The 20,700-nt window shown below is 58.1% G+C and overlaps 1 protein-coding gene across 2 annotated transcripts in view; it reads left to right on the top strand.

The window, feature by feature from the left end:
* Chst11 (carbohydrate (chondroitin 4) sulfotransferase 11) overlaps positions 1-20,700 on the top strand; it is a gene marked incomplete at its 5' end in the record, with an annotated part of 149,085 nt that overhangs the window by 74,824 nt on the left and 53,561 nt on the right. For both annotated transcript variants that reach the window (XM_005374594.2, XM_005374595.2), the window contains 1 exon segment: positions 8,118-8,203. In XM_005374594.2, the coding sequence (XP_005374651.1) occupies positions 8,118-8,203 (86 nt within the window).

A 20,700-nucleotide genomic window follows, 5' to 3' on the forward strand; every position in this document is an offset into this window, starting at 1 on the left:
CCCATAATCCCAGCATTGGACCATGGATCACTCATAAACTCTAGAAGCCCACCCCATGGCTACATGAGGCTTAGGGGGGACATCTAGATACAGACCATAACAAGGGTGCTGTGAGATTTGCTTTCAGGTGCACCGAGAACACCTTCTCGCTGGGTCCTCACACGGAGGGGTCTCTCTTTAATACAGTCCTGTTCGTGAGGGCTCTATGCCCCCATGGGATCAGCTCTGCAGGCCCCCTCAGATTGCAGTGTGGGGATGTGGGTGGGACACACACTCGACCATGCGCTTTGCACTCTGCCTCTTCTCGCAGTCAGAACCAGCTGTGAAGATGCTGCCCCGGCTGGCATATCCGTCCCCCGGGTGGCCGTGTGACCCTTCACCAGCCACTTCTGTCCTAATGTGGCTCATTGTGCACCGGCCTGTGTGGGGACAGCCGGTTTGCTCTTGGGCCTGGTCTCCAGCTTTTGGGTGAGGGCACAGCCCAGTGCTCTGGGCACATGTGTGCAGGTGGGCAAAGTCCTCCAACAGAGGCCGTTGGTTTGGTGGATCCATGGGGTGGCCCTGGGTTTTTGGTAGGAAAACGCTGCAATGCAGATGTGATATTCCTCCTCCCGGAGCACTGGACCCCACCCTGGGGAAGGTTCAATACACCGCGTGGCTCATAGAGGAAACGCTGTTTTCTCTTTTCCAGTTATGCCGAGAACATTTACCTAATTCGAAGATTTATACTGTTGACCTTTATCTGCCGAAAGTTCAGTTCACTTCAGTTCTGCGGCCACTTCCCAGAGGCTGGGCAGCAGGAGGGCGTCGGAGTGGAGACACTGAGTCACAGGGGATGCGGGTGTGGCTGTAATAAGGACTCAGATGGTTCCCAAATCACAGAAAGCCCCAGCCCCTCCGCAGCCTTCCCTGAACCTGCTTTTGGGGTCTCCAGGAGGAAGGAGGTGCTTTGGGAACAGCTTTGGTGGTTCTAGGTTGTCCCTGTTGGAGGACTTTGAGCAGGAAAGGATGGCAGAGCTGTGCGGTGGCCTTCGTGGTGGCATAGGCTGCACCTCGTGCTCACCTCAGCGTGTGAGGGCTTCTGACAGCGTAGAGCTCACCTCTGGGTGTGTCTGAGCGGGCCGTGGAGGCGTGGCCTTGGGGTCTATGTCTGGTCCCCGGCTTGTTCCTCTCTGGCACTGTTCCCCGCTTTGCTTCCTGGCCGCCATGATGTTTCTGCCTTGAAGCCCACCAGCCATGGACGGGATCCCCTGAAGCCTGAGCCAAACAAACCTCTCCTCCTTTAGGCTGTGGGTGTTCGGTCTCGTGTCCTGCCCATGGGAACGCTGCCGTACACACGTGTCCCTTCCAGCCCCGGCCACCTGTAGGAGGTAAACATGCTTTGTTTGGGTGGTTTCTGGGGTTGTGCAGAGTTTGTGGGGTGGATCTGCGTTCTGCTCTGCTGCCCACTAGCTCCATCACTGAGTAAATTCCTCAGCCTGTCTGAGCCTCCATTTCCTTGACTTTGAAAGGGGTGTGATGCGCCCTCCATCCAATGTGATTGCAAAGACTAGAGGAGGAGGAGGAGGAGGAGGAGGAGGAAGAGGAGGAGGAGGGATGAGGTTAATGTTTACTTAGAGCGCTTGTAGCGTCATGGCACCGCGTGTCATACTAATTTTGGTTTAAGTCTTTGTTTGTCTTAATCACTCTAAGAAGGGTGATTAAACACTTTGAGGAAGAATTGGCTGGAAAAGAGGCCATTAGGAGAGAGCTAACTTGCCTTCTTCTTTCCCTTGCTAAGTTAAGCGCCCCCAGAATCGGTGTTGCTGTGAATCCTTGGCTTACTTGACCTGCGTTTCATTTCTGTTCACTGACGCGAAGCCCTTGTGGTCGTGCCGAGTGCTGAGTCCTTAGTCAGGCGGTGGGGAGTGCAGGGCCCACCATGACCGCCACCAGCGGGCTTGGCTGCTGGGGCTTGGACTGGGGGCATTGCGCTGGCCCTGCCGTGGGGCCTCTGGCCATTCTGTCCCCTTGCTGGGCCCGGTTTCTCCTCTGCAGAATGAGCAGGAGTGGCCAGGTGAGGCCCCAAACCCCTCTGACTCCGAACATGAGTTCGGATTCAAAGCCCCGTGGAGTCATTGGGGTACAATGAAATCCCACCAAGCCACCAGGTCCTGTGTGATTTCAAAGTTCTAAGTGTCCTATCTGGAGGACTTGCTGACCTCTGTGAACTCTCACCCATAGGGGAAGTGCTTAGGATTGAGGTGGCTCTAAGCCTTTCGGGATGGGGAAGCAGCAGCCTTGAACTTGGAGCCCTCTGCTCCCCCGCAGTCTTGGTTCTTGGTCCACACCCCTGAGTCGTTCCCCGGAAGTCTGGCTAAGCCGCCGTGTGGGTTCCAGGCATAGCGTTTCCAAGGGGTGTTCGTGCTTTGCATTGGTGCAGAGAGCCACGGCCGAGCCCCACACACGTGACCCGTGCAGGAGGGGCGCTGCAGCCAGCCTGGGACCTCCTGACCCCATCCCCTCCTGGAAGAACTTTAGGCCTGGGCTGGTCACAGAGGCAAGAGGGTTGGTTCTAAGAACCACCCCGCGGTCTAGCTCTGCCGATCTTAGCTTTTGGGGGGATCCTTGCTTTTGTAGTATTTCTAGTAGTGCAGTTCCTTGGTGTCCATGGGGGTTGGTTCCAGAACAGCCACCCCTAGATAGTAGATCTGCTTTTGCTCAGGGCCCTGTGTAAAACGGCATAGTATTTCCATCTAACCCCCAGCATCTGCCTGGGCACTTTACCTCCCCTGGTGCCTTGCAATAAATGAGTGCTGTGTAGATAGTTGTCATTCGGATGGTTTAGGGGACACAGGTCCTGTGTCCTTTCTTCAGAATATTTAAGACCAGAAGTGTTCCGGATTTCAGCTTTTGTGATATTTACGTGGGCTTTACCAACTGAGAATTTCTCATCCAAAAATCCAAAATCTGAAACCTTTCGAGCACTGCGATGCTCAGAGCAGCCCCAGGTTTCAGGCCGTTTCAGGGCTTGGATTTGCGGAGGGGGGCTCCTCAGCCTGTAGTGAGGAGACCCTGTCCCGCAAAGGCTGCATTGCCGCGGTTTGGTGGCGACACCGGGCGCGGGGCCCTGCCGTCACCCTCGGATGGCGGTTTTCAGGCGTGCCTAGAGACAGCGCACCCCTCATCCGAGTGCAACAAACACGCTGGCTGGCTTTTAATTGTGGCTTCATTGATGATCTGAGAATATGTGAAGCTGTTCCTGGTCCAAGAAATCGTACTGTAAGTGGAGCCAATTAGATTTTAAGAACGGTCTTTGATTCCAGTGAGTTAAGAAAGGAAAAAATAAGCGATGCATAAATAAAACTCACAAGGTGGGCAGGTGGCAGAAACCACCGTTGAGTGTCCTCAGGCATCTGTTTCTAGGGGTTCTGATCATCAGACCTTTCATTTTCACAGGAAAATATGGCTGTAATGCTGTGGGCGTTTCCACCGTATAGAGCAAAAATAACCTGTCTGACGCTGTCACGGACGCTGTGAAATCCAGGATCACTCGTGAGCCTTGAGGGACCTGCATGTGCACCGCAGAACCAGCCTGAGGGTGATCGGGAGGGAGTCTGTACCCCAAACCTGGAGCCCGGAGCTCCAGGCAGACTCGGCTAGTGAAGCAACGAGCGCGTGTTATCACCATTGATGATCATCTTGTTGATCCTGTAACGCCGCGGTACTTCTTGGGTCGCGTGTCCTAGACGTGTCTGGCCAGCCAGGTCTGAGGCCAGGAGGAACCCTGGAGACAAACCGGTTTGCAGGACCCGAGTGCTGGTCCTGTGTAGTGACAGGCGGCATCATGTCCTGGGTCGGGATCCTGGCTCCGCCTCTTACTGGCCGTAAGAGCCGAGCGTGTCACCCACCCTGCTGCGCCCGTGGTCCCAGCAGCAAGCAGGGGCCGCAGCGACGCCTGCCTCATGGGACTGCTGTGCCACTGATGACGCGTGTGCCTTAGTGGTAGCTGCCACCCCTGTGCGTGCCAAATAGTCGTCATTCCCTATTGTTTCGGAGACAAGGCCAGCCTTCCTGGAGCCACTTGTTCAGAGACACAGGGGCTAAATACGGGTCCCACATCCGTGGATTCCACCAGCCGCCCATGGAAAATATCCAGAAACAAAACAAAACAAAACAACATCCGTACCGACCACGTGTTGATCGTTTCCATGTCATCATTCCCTAAACAATACAGTTTATGCCAGGCGTGTTGGCTCACGTCTCTAATCCCAGCACTCAGGAGGCTGAGGCAGGAGGACCACCCTGAGTTTGAGGCCAGCCTGGACTACCTAGTGAGTTCGAGCCCAACTTGAACTGCTTAGTGAGTCCCTGTCTCAGAAAAACAAAACATACAGTTTAACAACTATTTGCATAGCATTTGCATTGGATTAGGTGTTATAAGCAATCTAGCAGTGATTTAAGTATATGGAGAATGCATGTCCACTTTATGCAAATTTGGTGCCATTTTTTATGAGGGACTGAGGTATTTGTGAATTTCAGTATTAGCAGAGGTCCTGGCACCAGTGCCCCCTGGATACCAAGGGACTGGCATTGGTCACCGAGCCTCCCTTCGTCTCCCAGGGAACACATGGGTCCCCATGGCTGCCCTGCGGATGTGACCAGCCCAGCAGTCGGTCGTGACCCTGAAAAGCAACATCCTACGGACTCACCCCCCCAGGGGCACACAGGGCCCGTCTTCTGGGGAGTGTGTGTACCCTAATCCACACTGGCCTCCGGAGGTGCCCACGGCTGTGACTGTAAAAATGTCAGGCTGTCTTTGGGGGCACATGGAGCCAGGCAGCGGGGTTGTTTATTCTGTAATCTGAGTGAGGAATTCGAGGACACCATCCGTGCCCTGCCCCAGGGTGTGCGGGGTAACCCTACAGCATGCAGATTACTGGGCCTTTGCCTCCAGTCCCCTTCCGGTCAGCAAACCCGAGAGAGATGCTGGCGAGCGTGCACTGGGGAACGGCAGCGTGGGTGATGGGGGAGATTCGAGGCTTCTGTCTTTCCTTGGCTTCCCTGGACTCCCACTTCCTCCCGTGTGGCTCGGTGGGCTGTGCCCTCAACAGGGCTGAGAGTGGCCCTGGGCTCACAGACTGGCCAGCAAAGCCTGCTAGGTCTACGCATGACCTTGACCTTGGGCAAGTGGCTGAAGGTCAGGGAGGCTGGGCAGGGTGATCTGGAAATGGCGGGTCCGTGGGGCACGGTGCCCAGCAGGCTTGTTGTCGCTTGTTATCATACCTATAAAAAGCACACAGGGCTCCTTTGCGTTTGTGGCCTGGGGTGCCGGAGCTGCCTTCGCGCATGGCGCCCCACGGAGTCCCGGGCAGGGCTGCGGGGAGCAGGCCCCACACGGTCAGGGCATTTTAGAGGTCTTGTGTTAGAAAAATAAACCAATTAAATAATACTGCCCCCATAAAAGCTGGCTTTTAATGGATTCCATGGTGGCCGTCGCGCAGGCTCGGGCCTGGATGGGCCCGTCTGCCACTGTGGGGAGGATTTAATCTTGCATGGCCTGGGCAGAATTTTACAAGTTTAATGGGTGTTTTTTCTCCTCTGAAGTGTTGCAAGGTCATTGTGCGCCGAGGGCAACTTGCGTGCTTGTAACAGTTTACCTCCTTTTTGGTGGAAATGAAAAATGAAGTAATAAATTAAAGAAAAACACAAGGAATATATATATATATATATATATATATGTATATCTATATATATATTTTCCCCCCTCTTGGGGCCACAGTGGGGGAACAAAGAGGCAGTGTTTCTGGGGACAACTTAGGCAGTCCTGGTGGCTTTTATGCATTGACATTCGCCTGTAGCCCCCCCGCCCCCTGGGATGTGGGCTGTGTGTGGAGCTTGTGTTTCCAGCCCTGGCACACTTGGGGCTCTCGGAGGACAGGTCCACAAACTCCAGCCCGGGGCCCTCATTCAGCACACTACCGATTTTTGTTAAGGAGTTGCGGAAAAAAAAAATCAAAGCAGGGTGTGGTGGTGTGCATCCACAACTCAGCCCCCGGAAAGCTGAGGCAGGAGGATCACCAGTTCACGGCCAGCCTGGGCTGCAGAGTGATTCCGGCCGCTTGTGGAAGTGACGCCTTGCATCTCTGATCTCGGGGTGACCTCTGCGCAGAGCCAGCCTGGGAACCCAGGCTGTCTGCCGCAGGACACGAGGGGCTGGCGTGTGGGTGAATTCTTGGGCTTAGGGGAGGTCTTTCTCCTCTCCCCCGACCCCTTCCCCTTGGGGAGACTCTGCCTCCTCCTCTGTCAGGAAGTGAGCGCTCCTTTCTTCCTCCTGGCTCCCCTTCCCCTCTCCTGCCTCCCTCCTTCCTCCTCTTCTCTTTCTTTCTTTCCCGCCTTCCTTCCCTCTCCTGCCCCCCATGGGTCTCTGTCACCGATGCGTCATCTGTGTCGTGAGCGAGGAGGGGGAGGAGGGAGCGTCCCGCCGTGGAGCAGTGGTTCCGCTGGCCTCGGGGCCGGGGGTCCTGCAGTGTCCGCTCCGCACCCTCTTCCTGCCGAGAACCACACACCTTCATCCTTGCTGCCCCACGCTACGTGTTACCGCAAAGGCGTGCAGTGTCTGGAGGCGCAGGAGCGGCCGGCCTCCGAGTCCTGCAGGCTGGAGCCTGTGCCCAGGTCCGCAGGTCCCAGGGACCAGGGGCGCGGGTGGCCCAGGGATCGTCACAGTCAGTCAGTGCAGGTGCAGGGGGCAAACAGAGCTGAGAAAGTCCTAGCTCCGGGCAAGGTGGTGGTCGTCATGGCGCCGCGGTGCAGAAGTGGCTCTCGTGTGAGGCAGTGCGGCGTACACACACCTGCCTCACCTGCGTGGTGCCCAGGTCAGCTCGGGCCACTGTGTGCAGTCACCGCCCCTGGGCGATGGTGAGCAGCTTGACCATGCTTCCCGTGGCCACCTCTCACGGTGACGCTGGAGTGTCCCGCTTCTGCTGACAGCTCCCTTGCAGCCGCGCGTGGTGCTCCCTGGCGGCAGCCTCCCCTGCTTGAGGCTGAGTTTCCCCCGATGGCACCCCAGGGCCGCGTCCCCCCGTCTGTCTCTGTGCGTTCCTCCCGCGGTGTCTGCAGGAGGAGACGCAGCCCCCGGCGAGGCGGTGCCCAGAATGCGTCCCTGCGACTGGGCGGGCTTGTTCCCTTCAGCAGTGGTCTTTATAACGTGTGTGAGCCCTCCTAGGTCTTAGACGCAAAGACTCAGGGGCCTCTGTCTCCACAAGGCGTCCAGCCCTCCGCGGCCCAAGGATACAGGCTAGGAAACGTTCTTTACAGACTCCCACGTTGGGCCGGGACTTTCCTAAGTTTCTTACACCATTTCCTTCTAGGTGTCTTCCTGAAAGAGTTAGAGACCTCATCACAGTGATCTGTGCGCACCTATGGTTGTAGCAGCACAGTTCACAGTAGCTGAATCTTGGAAGTGGCCCAAGTGTCCATCAGCAGATGAATAGATAAAGAAAATGTGGTATTCACACACCCTGGAGCACTACCCTGCCATAAAGAAGGATACACTGGAGTCATCTGGAGGAAAGTGGATGCACCATGAGACCATAGTGTTACGTGAAAAAACCAGATACATAAGCTTAAACATCGCGTGCCCCTAGTAACTATAAAGAGCAAAATAAAGGACAGATAATAGGAAGTAGTGAGATAGAGTTTTCTCAAAGGGGAGGGGGAAGGAGAGGTGGAGGGAGAGGGAGGGAGGGCAGGCGAAGTAGCAGAATTAGGATGTGTCACGTTCGTGTACCAGCTCCCTCCGAGGGATGTGATCGTTGTGTTCTGCAAACGCCGATGGGGAAAATAAACATTTTAAGGAAAAGCAGAGGTGCAGTCTTGTCTTGTGCGTGGTTTCACCGCAGTGGGTGTTGAGCACACCTGTCTCGCACTCCGAGCCTGGCCTCTGTCACGCTGGGTGTGAATGTGGGCGGACACTGGGCGGCCGGGCTCCTGGACCAGCCTGGGCATGGGTACCTTTCTTTGCTAGGAGCAATCACTTTTCCTTTCCTGCCTGCTTCCTCCCTCTCCTGATGCCTTTATCTTTGTCAGTCAACAAACCTTTGTGGTGCCTTTCTGACGAGTTTGTTTTCTCTCCTCAGTCATGCGGAGGAATCCCTTCGGCGTGGACATCTGCTGTCGGAAGGGGTCTCGGAGTCCCCTGCAGGAGCTCTACAACCCGATCCAGGTAAGCCTCGGGGACTTCCTGTCCGTGTGTGTCGTTTGGGGGTGTGCAGCCCTGAGAAACTGCAAAATTGGCTTCAAAACTTCGTCCCGCCTCCCACATCTGACCCGCAGTGGCTGCTTCCCTGCTCTTCCCACCACTGAACAGGCGGAGCGTCCCTAATCAGAAAACCTGAGGCCAAAATGCTCCTAAACCCAAACCTTTCTGATCCCCCGCGTTTCCACCCCAAGTGGGAAACTCTGACCTCGTGGTCCGTGCCGGCCCCGAAGCAGACACCCTGGAAATGCTGCACTCGGTTACCCTCGGCTGTGTGGGAGGCGCGCCGAGTCCCGCTCCTGGGGTACCTCACGGGGACTGTGTGCGTGTTCCAAAGTCTGAAAAATCCAAAACGCAAAATGCTTTTGGCCCAGCGTTTTGGGTAAGGGACACTCAACCTGTGACGTTTCTGAAACTCTGGCATGAAATGTTTAAAGAAGTGCCGCGGTGTGGTGTTGGGTGACGCTTTCAGACGCTCCGGGGGCTTGGACCCTGAGATCTGTGCAGTCCAGGGTCCTAGCAGTGGGGCTCAGCTGGAAGAGCCCGAAGGCTCCCACGTGGGTACCTGTGGCACCCTGCTCCCTGGTGGGAGGATCCCAGCCCGGTGATGCCCTACAAACCGCACTGTCTGTGCCACTGTGTGGGCGGGGACTCGGTCGGTGTGACTGGTCACTTTAGTGAGAGGGGTGCTGTTGGTGTTGAGTCTCTCTTGGAGCAGAGAAAGACCTCTGAGGAGGCAGCAAAGTTAGGAGGCCTGGTTGCCTTGGCAACTGCATGTGGGTTGCAGGTCCTGGTGTGGCGCTTTGGCGGGGACATTAATTGGTACCCGGTGTGGGGAGCCATTATCCGCAGCCCCTCCGACCTTCAACAGCTGCCGTGGAGAGGGCTGCGGCTTTGTGGCGGCCCCGGGCCTGCCTGGGTGTGGAGTTCTTGGTTTCCTCACTCTGGACCCGGCGTGATGGACATCAGTGCCCGGCCTCCAAGGTGCTGAGCTCTCAGCCCCGAGAAGGCTTCGGCCCACTTCAGCCCCAGCCTCTTGCCTGCTCCTTTGGAAACGGTGGGCTCAAAGTCTGGTGCCACCTCCCGCCCTGTGTCCCCTGGTGGAGCTCTAGGCGGGTGAGGCCAGATTCACCTGGGAATTGCAAACTTTGCATTGCCAGAGGCTGTGCCTCTGCAGGGAACCTGAGCTCAGGGCTCCTCGGGTGCCCACAGGCTCTGGCCGCCCTGGGCAAGTCTCCCAGCCTGTCTGCACCGCGTCTTTGCGGCCGTCTGTAGCCCCTCTGTGGGCGCGGACCACGCCAGGGGCTTCCCAAAAGTCACGTGAAACCACGCAGCTGCTCCTGCGAAAGCCTGCCAAAGCCCGTGTTTGTGGGCGATGCTGGGTGTCCCGGGCAGAGCTCTTTCTGCTGTGACCCCTGGTCTGCTGCTCCCCGCCATCTCCCCGACACCACGCAGGGCCTGGCCCCTTGTGACGCCCCGCACCCTGTGATGGAGAGTGCAGAGGTCCTGCTCTCCCTGTAGCCAGCTGCACGACCCGGAATACCGACAAGCCTTGGCGGGCGTCAGTTTTCCCAGCAGCAACCTCACTGGGATGCTGGGAGCACTGAAGCAGGATGCTGAGTCGGGCCGTGACGGTCCCAAAGGTGGCTTCTGCGCTGGGAACCTCGCCTTCAGAGTCGGACCGGCTTCAAAGCCCGGCACCCCCATTTCCTGCTGTGTGACCTCAGGCCGGTTCATCCCCCTCACAGGGTGCGACGGGGATGTGCAGTGCTGCAGTCCCAGGTCTATCTGCTGTCATCGGCGCACTCGCCTCCCTGCAGCTCGGTGCAGGCCCCGGGTGTAGAAGGGAACTGAGGTCAGCTGTCCTTGCCGGTGCCCCCTGATGCAGCCTGGCGTCGGCCAAGGTCAGCCCCGCCCGCTGTCGCAGCGAGCCAGTTGGGAGAGTGGCCATCCGGGGAGAGGCCGCCTCCTCCTCACGGTGACCTGTGGGTGTCCGGGTGAGGGGCTCACACGGCGCTGGCCTAGAGCTTGGGAGGGGAAGGGCGGCAGCTAAGGGTCGCTGGGTAGGGCGTAGGTGGGCGTTGTCGCCGTCACCGTCCCTCTTCGGGGGTGCCTGGGCACACGTGTCTGGCCCCTTCAGCTGGCAGTGGGGAAATGCCCTACAGGAAGACCACTTGTTTCCCGGGGTGCTGTCTCAGCGGTTTTTCTCAGCCTGGCTTCCTTTACAAGCGGCAGTTCCTTTCTAGTCCTACGCAAGGCCCCTGCGTGGCCCTCTCTGGAGGGGCTGTCCTGGGGACCTCAGAGCCATGTGGCTCCGAGGACAGGAACAAGTTGTTTTGTGTCCACGAGACACTAATGCACACTAGTTCAGTGCCCTGAATTTTCCCATCAGGCCTTCAGGCTGCTGAGCCCAGGAAGGGCTGTCACAGGCGGACGACAGACGTTCTGGTTGCTGGGCACCAGACCGTTTCCAGAAACGGTGATCTCCTTTTCCTCTGGGTCTGGTTATTTGGGTTTGCTATGGGCTGGTGAAAACAGGAACCATTTATTTATATGATGAGGAACCAGTGTTGGGCTGGGAAGGTGCCATGGAAGTCACTTTCCACCACGGAAGTGCTCGTGCGGTTCTGCCCGGCACGCCTGACTCCTTCTTCAGCACTGGCCCTTGCTCTGGCGGCCCCATGCTACTCAGACACTCCAGGGGGGCCCTTTGTAGGCCCCTGAGCCCCCTATTGCTTCCTCGTGTTATTCAAGGGGAGACTGAAGCCTGTAGGTGTACACGAGCAATCCAAGGCCACATGGCTGGTGAGCAGCTAGCTCTGTACGGACTTGGCTGCAGAGCAGCTACAAATCGGGTTTACCAGCAGCTGCTAGTGAAGTCCTCTTGCAGGAACCACTGCACCCCCTCAAAACCAAAAAGCAAACCTGGATTTTTCACCAGACTGAGGCTTACACCTCCCTTGGGAAGCTTGGCTATCATCTGATGGCAGCGTCCAGAATCTTCTTATTTTCGTGTCCTGCAAACCTCTAACCATTAAAACAATTGGTTAAAAAACAAACAGCTTTGTAGTGGATATTCTTAGCAGCACTGCACCGTGTTGTCTTGTAATTTTCCCGGTTCTCAGCTGTCTCCCTGGCCCCAAAATAAAATGTAATTGTGGATCAGATCAGCTGGCACGAAGTCACCGAAAGTTCAGGAGCTGCCAGCTGCATATTTGTGGGCCGGGCGCAGCTGTGGGCACCAGGCTGGGCTCAGACACACAGGGCAGAGCTCCGCTGCTGGGCGTGCGCAGGGCGTAACTGGCCCAGACGGTGGTGAGGGCGAGGCCGCTCTCCCTCCGCGCGCCCACCCTGCCGTCGCAGCCGCGCTCTTGCGGTTCTGCCCTGCCCACCCGGGCTTTCTTTAGCACTTGGACTTGCTCTGTGATTACACAGGCTGACTGGTGTGTAAGCAGCACATCTGGTTCCCGTGGGGCGCAGCAGGTCCAGCTTCCGCAGGCTGTTCGGAGCTCCGGGGGCCAGTCCGTGTCCCAGATCCAGAAGGATTATGGGCAAAGTGTGTGTGTAGGGGGGAACATGAGCAAATCAGTAAGGTGCAGGAAAAGGACCCAGGTCACACAGAGATCGTCTTCCGTGTGCTGAGGGGAAGCAGGGGTCGGTGGGAAGGCAAAAGGGAAGGAAGAGAGACAGGAGGCAGAGTGGCCGCTCTCTGGGCGTCTGGTGCTCGCCTCTGACGGTCCCAGGTGTTTTGCAAACGCCCCTCAAGTCTGCTGTCTGTGGTGCCTGACGGAGCTGGCTGGGCTCTCTACGTCCCACAGAGCTGCAGCCGCAGCACCTCGTTGGATCTTTGCTTCGCTGAGAGCTCGTCGAGGACCCCACTGTCCAGATGACCGAGGCTCAGCAACTCGCCACAACTGCCCAGCTCTCCGGTGGGTGACAGAGCCGTGCCTGGCGGGGCTGCAGGAGGGTGACCATCCAGTGCGCCATCTCTCCAGGGCAGCAAAGATTTTCGGGACAGACTCCTTCCTAGGAAGTCAGCCTGAGGCCTGGAGTTCCCAGGGCAGACCCGGGGCCAGGGCAGGGAGGCCTGCGTCTCCTGGCTGGAGCGACAACCCCGAGAACTCCACTGGGGCTGCCACATTCTGGAGACACTCGGAGGGCCAAGACTTTGATTCAGTAGAAAGTGTTAGATCCATAAAAGCTTGCCATAGACCAAGGCTGGAGAGCTGTTCAGCAGTGCTTGATGCACTTCGCTTCTTCTACAGACGTGGACGGAGGAAGCAGGGAGGCGAGGCGCGGGGAGGGAGGCGCCCGGGCAGCGCGGCGGAAATGCTAACTGGAAGCTCTGTGCAGTTGGGGTACGTCCCAGGGGAGTACAAGCCTGCAGAGTGGAGGAGGAGGTCCCCAGGTCGGAGCTCGAAGGATGCGTCGGAGTGTACGGGACGAGACAAGGAACAGCATCCTGCAGGGAGAACGGCAGGAGCGAGGTCCACAGCCGGGAGAGCCTGTGGCACCCTCAGAAAACCGGAGGGGTCTGTGGCTGGGCCAGCGTGGTGCCGGGCACTGTGTGGAGATGGCTGGAAGGGCGGGTGGCAGCAGGTGGACGGGGTCCTCTCCGCCCTTCCGGAGGGTTTGATGCTGGGTTGGTGGTCCGCAGGGGCTCAGAGGAGGCCGTGTAGGACTTACTCAGCAGCTGCCTCCAGCTGCACCACCTCGTACCCTGGGAGCTGCTCTGAGGCTGGCTTCCCGCGCCCTCGGCCCTGGTGCTGCTGTGTGTGACATAAGCGTTGGGATTGCTCAGTGGTCCTCAGCCTCCTGCGTGTGCTGGGTCTGCTCAGGGCTGTTTAAAGCAGACCTGCTGTGTCAGTGCAGGGCGTGGCCGGCACGGCTGTGTCACCGTCTCGCAGGGTCACTGGAGATGCCCCGGGCTGCCCGGCGCGGAGAGCCTGTGGTGTTCACTGCTCACGGCCCATAACCTGTTACTCAAGAACATGCTGAGGCCGCCCCCTCTAGGCTCCCTTCCCCCGTGAGGCTGTCACTCCCCCCACAAAGATCCCCGCTGGGGCTCCGGATCGCTTCTCATCTGCTCAGGAGGGCTGGGAGTCTCCAGCTCAGCCTGGTACATCGTGCCTCAGAGCCCCAGCCCTGGACGGGGACCCTCAGGCCACTCCCGACCCTGGAAAGAAGCAGAACCCAGACTCGGTCAGCCAGGCGTGAGACCGCGTGAAGGCTCTGTGCCAGGCGCCTGGCCACGCAGGAAGAAGAGCGGCCGGAACATCTCCTGGGTGTCCTCGAAGGACCACGCTGAGCCTGGTGTGCGCGGGGGAGGGGAGGGAGAGCAGCTACTGCTCAGCCCCAGCCCCGGGCAGCGATCCCTTCATTACCAACCACCTGGTAAATGACGAGTCCGTCTAATTATCTTGCTTTGACCCAACAGCTGTCTACCAACCAAAGTGCCTAATTGATTTAGCTGTGGATGCTCCTTCTGCAAAGATATTACTTACTGTCAGGCTGGCAGAACGGCCGCTGACCTGCAGGATGAACATTACACTAACCTGATCTTATGCACACACTCGCCAGCATACTTCATTATTAATGCAAATTACAGCGTCCCGCGGGGCTCCTTGGGAAAGCGGGGACCAGCTCTGCCTCTTTTTGCCGTGGTGAGCAGCTCCATTATTCCTGAACCAGAAAGCTACCCTGGTCGGATTTCCGGGCGAGCCAGGACAGATGGGCATGCTAGAGGTAGATGCAGAAGGACTGGGGTGGGGTCTGGGGCTTCTGCCTGACCTCTGCAGAGTGCGCTATCAGCAGGATTCAGCCGCAACATCAGGGTCCGCGTGGGCGTCCGTCAGCAGTTGGCCCTGCGTCTGGGTGCAGTTAGCAACCAGGGACTTTTTACCGGGAGACCTGGACCCTTGCCGGCCCCAGCACTGCAGGCTTAGGCACTTTGCAGATGCACATTTGGAATTCGGCTGAAGAATCATGAGACGAACAAGTCACACCAATCCCGCCTCCTGCCGGAGGCAGCAGCTGTCATCTCCGCAATGTGCGCTAACTGCGGCGATTTATATTGTGTGCCTCGCGGACTTCGTGTTGACTGGTAAACCTGGCACACTGATTTATAAGGCCGTGAGGCCCGTGCATCTGTACATATGTGTGTACATGCGTGTGCACACGTGTGCATGTGTACTGCATGGCCACTCAATGCACATCCCAGACTCACCGGGTGGCAGTTGTTAAATGAGCCCCTCTGGGCAGAGCTGCTGTGCTGCCTGACCCCGAAAATGGGCTTAGCCTGGGGCTTGCTCTGTCTCGGAGTTGGGTTTTGGGGGCCAGTGACATTCAGCCCACTCACTCAAGTCTGGAGAGCCGCGTGCTGCCCTCCGGGGCTCCTGCGTCCCCGCGTGCGTGGTGTGTGACGTTCCCACGGGAGGAGGGCGCGTGGCAGCGGTACGACCTCGGCAGTGGGCAGTGGTCACACAGCTGCACGGGCAGCCGTTTTCCTAGCGGTCACCTCCTGCATCACCCTTGGGTGTAGCGGGCCCCTCTCCGTAATCTGATTTTTCTGTGCATGACACAGCGCAAGCAGATTCTCGGCCGTGGGAGCTGAACCTTCCCAGCCGGGCAGAGCTGACGCAGAGCCTGGCGGGTTGTCCAGCACTTTGTAGGAGAGGCGCTGTGGGCCAGGGCGGCGGAGTCTCGGAGTGTGGGTGCAGGGTGGACACCCCACCTCCCCACTAGTCACCGAGGGGCTCAGTCAGGGGCTGGACTGGACCTTTCCCAGCGCTGGAGACCCTGTTGGTATCGTAGGAACACAGCGCCCTTGGCTTCATGAGGAAGGCTTCCGTTAGAAAACGCGCAGAGTTCCAGGCACGCGGCAGCCTGCTCAGTCCCCTGCTAATTTTTCTGTGTGCTCAGAAGCAGCCTCTTCCAGGAAGCCCTCCCTGATCTCCCCGTCAGGCTCAGCTTAAGGGTCCTTCTAAACGACGCTGCCCTTCAGCAGTGTAAGTCACGTGCGTCATCTGCAAATGGCGGTAGTTCCCTGTGAGGACAGAGCAGACAGGTGGAGTCCATTGTAATAAAACGTCATTTAACCCAGCGCATCTAAAATAGGACACTGCTCGTATGATCAGTGAAAACGGTGAAGACATTTTGTGTTCTTGGTTTCCTCAAGAGGTTTTGAAGTCTGTGGCCCGGGTGGCACTCGGAGGACCAGGCCTGGGTTGGGACCCGCTGAATTCGGGCGAGTGGGTCGGTAAATGTCTCTGTCACCCGCCGCACCCCTGCTTCCAGCTCCCTGTCATTTGCAGGGACTTCCCCAGGCTTCCGGGCCCAGAGGCTGCGGCTGTGACTGGCCTCGGGCGCCGTAGGTGACCCGTGGCTACAGGAAGGGCGGAGGTGTAGATGACACATGGGTCCTTTCCAGGTCAGCATTAGAGGGGCTGGGGGCACCCCCGGAAGTCTCTGTCCATCAAAGGGGCCCAAATCTCCCTCCCAACACCCCCCAAAGTAAGTGGATGGCCACTGGGTGCCCAGCACCTCTATGTCCAAACTCCCCACTTTGGGAGGACACCAAGCCTGGGCCAAGGCACCCACCTGCTCCAGCATGACTCAGGGGCCGCAGAGGCCTGCAGGACCCTATTTCTGAGGAAGGCGGCCCTGTCCTGCTGCTGTGTTCCCGGGTGCCAGTGGTGATGGGATAGCTGGGTGGGGCCCTTTGAGCTGCCCAGGCAAGAAATTGGGAGGGGTCTGAGGTTGGCCCTGCATGTCCCCCACCGCCTGTGCCTCTAAAACTTGCTTTTTCCAGCCAAGCATAGTGGTGCACGCCAGTAATCCCAGCACTCTAGAGGCTGAGGCAGGAGGAGTGCTGTGAGTTCGAGGCCAGCCTGGGATATATAGTGAGACTGTCTCAAAAACAGAAGGAAAAAGAAAAAAGAGAGAGAAGCTGTTTGTACCTTCTCTCCACTTCCTGCCCTTGTTGCTTTTGCTGTCTTGTGCCACTGTGAACAGTTGCCCTCTGCCATGTGCCGCTGTACTTTGGGGCCAGCTGAGTACGGGCTGAAACCTCACAAAGTGTGAGCTAAATAAACCTTTCCTTCCTTAGTTTTGGGTGTCACGTATTTTGTCCCAGCAAGGAGAGAAAAGTAACTGAGACGTAACTCCCAGCCTTCGTGTGTCCTTGAGCCAGGAGGGATCTGCCCAGCAGGAGCCGGGCGAGGCTGGCAAGCGCCCCTTAGGATCCGGAACTTCCTCCTCCAGTGTTAGGAGGCCGCTCGCAGGTCCTTTCTGAGCGCCCCCCGCCCAGCTGTCAGGAGTGTGACTTCTTCCCCGTTCCTTCTCCTGGTCCAGAGGCTGATTTTCAGCCTGCCACGGGCTCTTGTCCCAGCTCAGTGGGGACATTGTTTGGCCACTGTCTTTCACCCACAGCCAGGATCCGGGGTTCCAGGGGAGCCGAGAGGTTCTGGGCCTCTCTCCTGATGAGCAGAGAGCACGGAGATGGAAGCGAGTCGGGCACAGGCAGCCAGGGAGGCCAGCGGGGCTCGAGGCGGAGGGCTCAGTGCCCTGGGAAGTGCGATCTGTGGGTTTCTGGTCCCACAGCCTCATGCAGACAGCCAGGGAGAGGAGAGAGAGGACTGTGCTCATGCACCTCGAAAACCCACTTGTCCCTAAGGGTGAACCAGGCTCAGTGTCACAGACCTGTAATCCCAGCACTCTGGAAGGCTGAGGCAGGAGGATCACAGGTTTGAGCCCAGCCTGGGCAACTTAGTGACTTAAGTAGATCCTGAAAGAATGAATGAATACATGTAGAGCTGGGCCCTGGGTTCAATCTCCAGTACCAAAGGGAGAGCGAAAAAGACCACGAAGCCCATGGTTCTTACATGTGGAACATTCTGGCTTCTTCTCAAGCACAGTGTGGAAGTCCATTAGCAGGGAGCAACGTGTAGTCTTTGCAGAGGGCACATGTTAGCCGGAGGAAGCTGATCGCTCTGCTAGGACGTGAGCCCAGCTCACAGCTTTGCGGTCCTGCAGCTATCTCTCCCACGTCCGCCGGGCAGTGTGAGCGTCTCACACCCGTTGAAGGGCACTTGCAGGCCGGAGTGACCTTTGCAAGTTAGGAGGCTGGAGGCTGCCTCGCTTGAGAAGTGTCCTTCCGGGGTACTGTGTCACCTTCCAGCCCGACTGGCCAATGGTGCCCCTGCGTGCTTGGGCCTCACACCCCACAGTGCGCCCCGCTCGAGCCTCTGCGGCTCCCCGCCCTCTCCGTAGGTTTCCTTTCCTTGGCAGGATCAGGCGAGGCCTGCGGAGACGTGGGACTTCCGTAAGGAACCGGCAGACACGAGGAGCTCAGGAGCAGCTGGCATCACTGACTCGTGGCCCGGGGACCGGCTTGAAAGAGAAGGGGCCACAGGTAGCTCCGAGCCGCTTGCTGTTCATCTTCCAAGGTCCCAGGAGTGCAGCACAATGAGGCCGATCTGCTGGCCCTCTCCTTAAGGAGAAGCATCTTGAGGGACAGAAAACCCCCTTATGTATTTATTTCCTGCCACAGAGGGAAGCCGCGCTCTCTTCCTTGCCTGTGTCAAAATGAGCTCGCTTGGTGGAGCGGTTTCTTCATTGTTTGTCTCATCGGGGAACGGCATGTGCCGTGATTTTCTTTTGGCTGAAACACTAACAAAAATGACTGGCACGGAGGCCTAGGTAACGCCGGGTGAGGTGGGAGCGGGACAGCGGGTTGGTCTCCGCCGACACACGTGACCGTGGGCTTGTGTTCCCTTGCGGGCCACCAGGTCAGGTGGGGCGTCTGGCCAGGCCTTGCTGGGCACAGCCCTGGCAGGCCACAGCCATTGTCATGTGGGTACCGCGCGGGGCCTGACGAGCCCTGCGTGTGTTTATCACTCGGCTGATCAAATCTGACTTGCTAAGTAGTGTTGTCTAAATCTAGTGCACACGCTGAAGGCCACGGCTGGGTCTGGGGGATGCTGCAGGCCACGGCCTCCTGCCTGTGGGCTCCTTAATCCAGGCCTGGGCAAGGATCTTGGGGGAATAAAAGCCAAGCCAGGCCCTGAGGTGAACGCGTGCAGCCCGTGCTGTGGAGCCCAGGTAGTGCGGTCGAGGTAGGTGTCTGCGCCGCTCCCTGGGGCTGCCCTGGGCCTGACCTGTGATCTGGGGCTATGGAACCCCCGAGGCCCGCAGGCTCTGACCTCGTAAGCATGAGACAGATCATCGCACCCCCACCGGCCACATCCACCTTCCCGCGTCCCCAGAACCCATGATGCTGTACCCTGGAGGGCACTGGGACGTCCAGAGGTGACTGAGGGTCCTTACATGGGAAGACTTAAGGGCGGAGGGTCCTGTGGGGCTTGGTGTCCTAAAGAAAGAATTGGATACCACACAGGAAAGCCAGCAGAAGTGTACATTTACTGAAGCCGGGGACGAAGGGCGCTGGGGCGCTGTGCAGAGGGAGAGCGGGTGGTGAAGAGGCTCACAGTGGTCCTCAGGAGGAAGCAAAGGCGTCTTTTATACCCCAGACTCCCACGTTGTCTCCCTCCCAGGCAAATGAAGCATTGGGAAAACTGTCCCGTCAAACTCCTTGTGGCCTCACCATGTGGAAACTGTCCAATCAAAAGCTTGTTTGGCCTCCTGGTGTATGGGTGAATGTGCGAATGAAAGATGTCTGTTGATTGGTTGTTCTCACATGCAAATGAGGGGTTGAAAAGCGCATCTTCTGATTGGTCCTCCAGACAGTATCAGATTGAAATGAAGAATGGAAAATGGCAAGTTTCCGATCATTCTAAAGTGTACTTTTGTCTACAGAGGGCTGCATGGTAACTATTCGAGGTCTCTGTGGAAGCCGCTCAACTCGGGCTGGAACAGAGCAATATGTAAATAGTAGGCGTGGCCACAGGGGTCCCTGCTCCAGCGGGAAGGAAGTCCTGAGTTCGAGCCCAGCCTCAGCCCGCTCCAAGGGCAGTCTTCAAGATCAGGAAGGTGCCCCTGTCCTCTGAGAACGGAGTAACTGTGCCTCTCTCACGAGGGGGCGAGACGATGACCGCTGTGCCATGACTCGGTGAATGGTCTTTTATTGCCGATGCAGCACTGCAGTGTAGATGCCCGTGGTAGACCCAGCACGCGCATGTGTTAGTATAAAACACCAGTGCCGGCCACGCTGCCCACATACGCATGGTGAAGTCGGGGAGGCTCATCTCACTTCAGTACCCACCTGTCGGACGCCCAGAGCTGCCCTTTGCTGCCAGGGACGGCTCTCAGCGAGGCCTCGCTCACGTCCGCGTTGATCAGCAGTCTGCAAAAGGCGACAGGAATGGAGCTGCAGGAGCACACAACGCTGCTTTGCAGTGTCTCAGGCCAGGGCTCGGAACCTGGGCCGGCCCCGGAGGCCGGGGAGACGACTGCAGGCAGAGCCTCGGAATGCCGGGATTAAGGACAGCACCCTGCGGCTCTCTGTCTTTTTGCCGGGCCCGCCTCTGGGAACCGTCGGCATGATTTTGTACAAACCTCCGTGCTGAGGATTGCGCAGGAGTCCAAGGAGTGAGAGATCAGCAGGAGAGAAAGAGGAGGGGTGGAAACAGTAGGTACTAAATGACTTCTGCAGTAAGGAGACGGGCGGGGCAGGTGCCCTGCTCAGACCACCGGAGGTCCAGCGGGGTGGTCTCCAGGTCACCTGTGGGCCGGCCGCTTCACAAGGCGGTGACACCCTATCAGGCATTCTCAGGGTCAAAGCTGTTATTCCCTACAAAGCTTCAAGTGTAGCACCTGGGACATGGTTGTTGAATGGATGAATGTGTGATTGGCGCTTGGCACATTTAGGAAATGAAGGAAAGAGGAAGAAGGCGAACGAAGGAGGACTCCTAGGAAGCGAAGAATCCCCTGAAGTGCGGGCGACAGTCGCAGGGGCCCGGGCTAGCAGCACCGGAAGCCACAGCCCAGGACCCGACACGGCCTCCCTGCATTTCAGCTCACGGGTGGAGTGACGCTTCCTGGGGGTTTGTCACCAACTTCCAGGACAAGAGGCGCTCCGACGCTGCGTCTTTCTCCTGCCCTTTTGGAGTGAGAGCGGGTGCGGGCGGGGCGGAGCCTCCTGCCGGCCTGCAGGGCCGTGCTCCTGTGGTCGCACTCAGGGTCTCTCGAGACACCAGCCCGGGGTGAGGCTGAGCTCCGGGACCTTGGGCGGCCTCAGCAGCTGCGCGACCTCACTGCTTTTCCATCTCCAACCCTGCCTGGGTAGTAGTGAGCGCTCATAACGCGCGCGCTGCTGACGTAGGCCACGTAGCATTCCTTCCACGCTCACCGTGAAGGAGGCATCCGGGAAGCTCAGTAGTGGGGTGGACGTACTTGGAAAACACAGGTCTGGCAGAACTGGGAGATACCAGGAGGGGACCCGTGCTTTCCCCTGGCTTGCGGCAGGGCCCTCCCCTCCCCCTCCCCGGTGGTGACCGTGGCGGTGT

Source organism: Chinchilla lanigera, unplaced genomic scaffold (genome assembly GCF_000276665.1).
Source record: "Chinchilla lanigera isolate Chin_1 unplaced genomic scaffold, ChiLan1.0 scaffold00004, whole genome shotgun sequence".
NCBI lineage: Eukaryota > Metazoa > Chordata > Mammalia > Rodentia > Chinchillidae > Chinchilla > Chinchilla lanigera.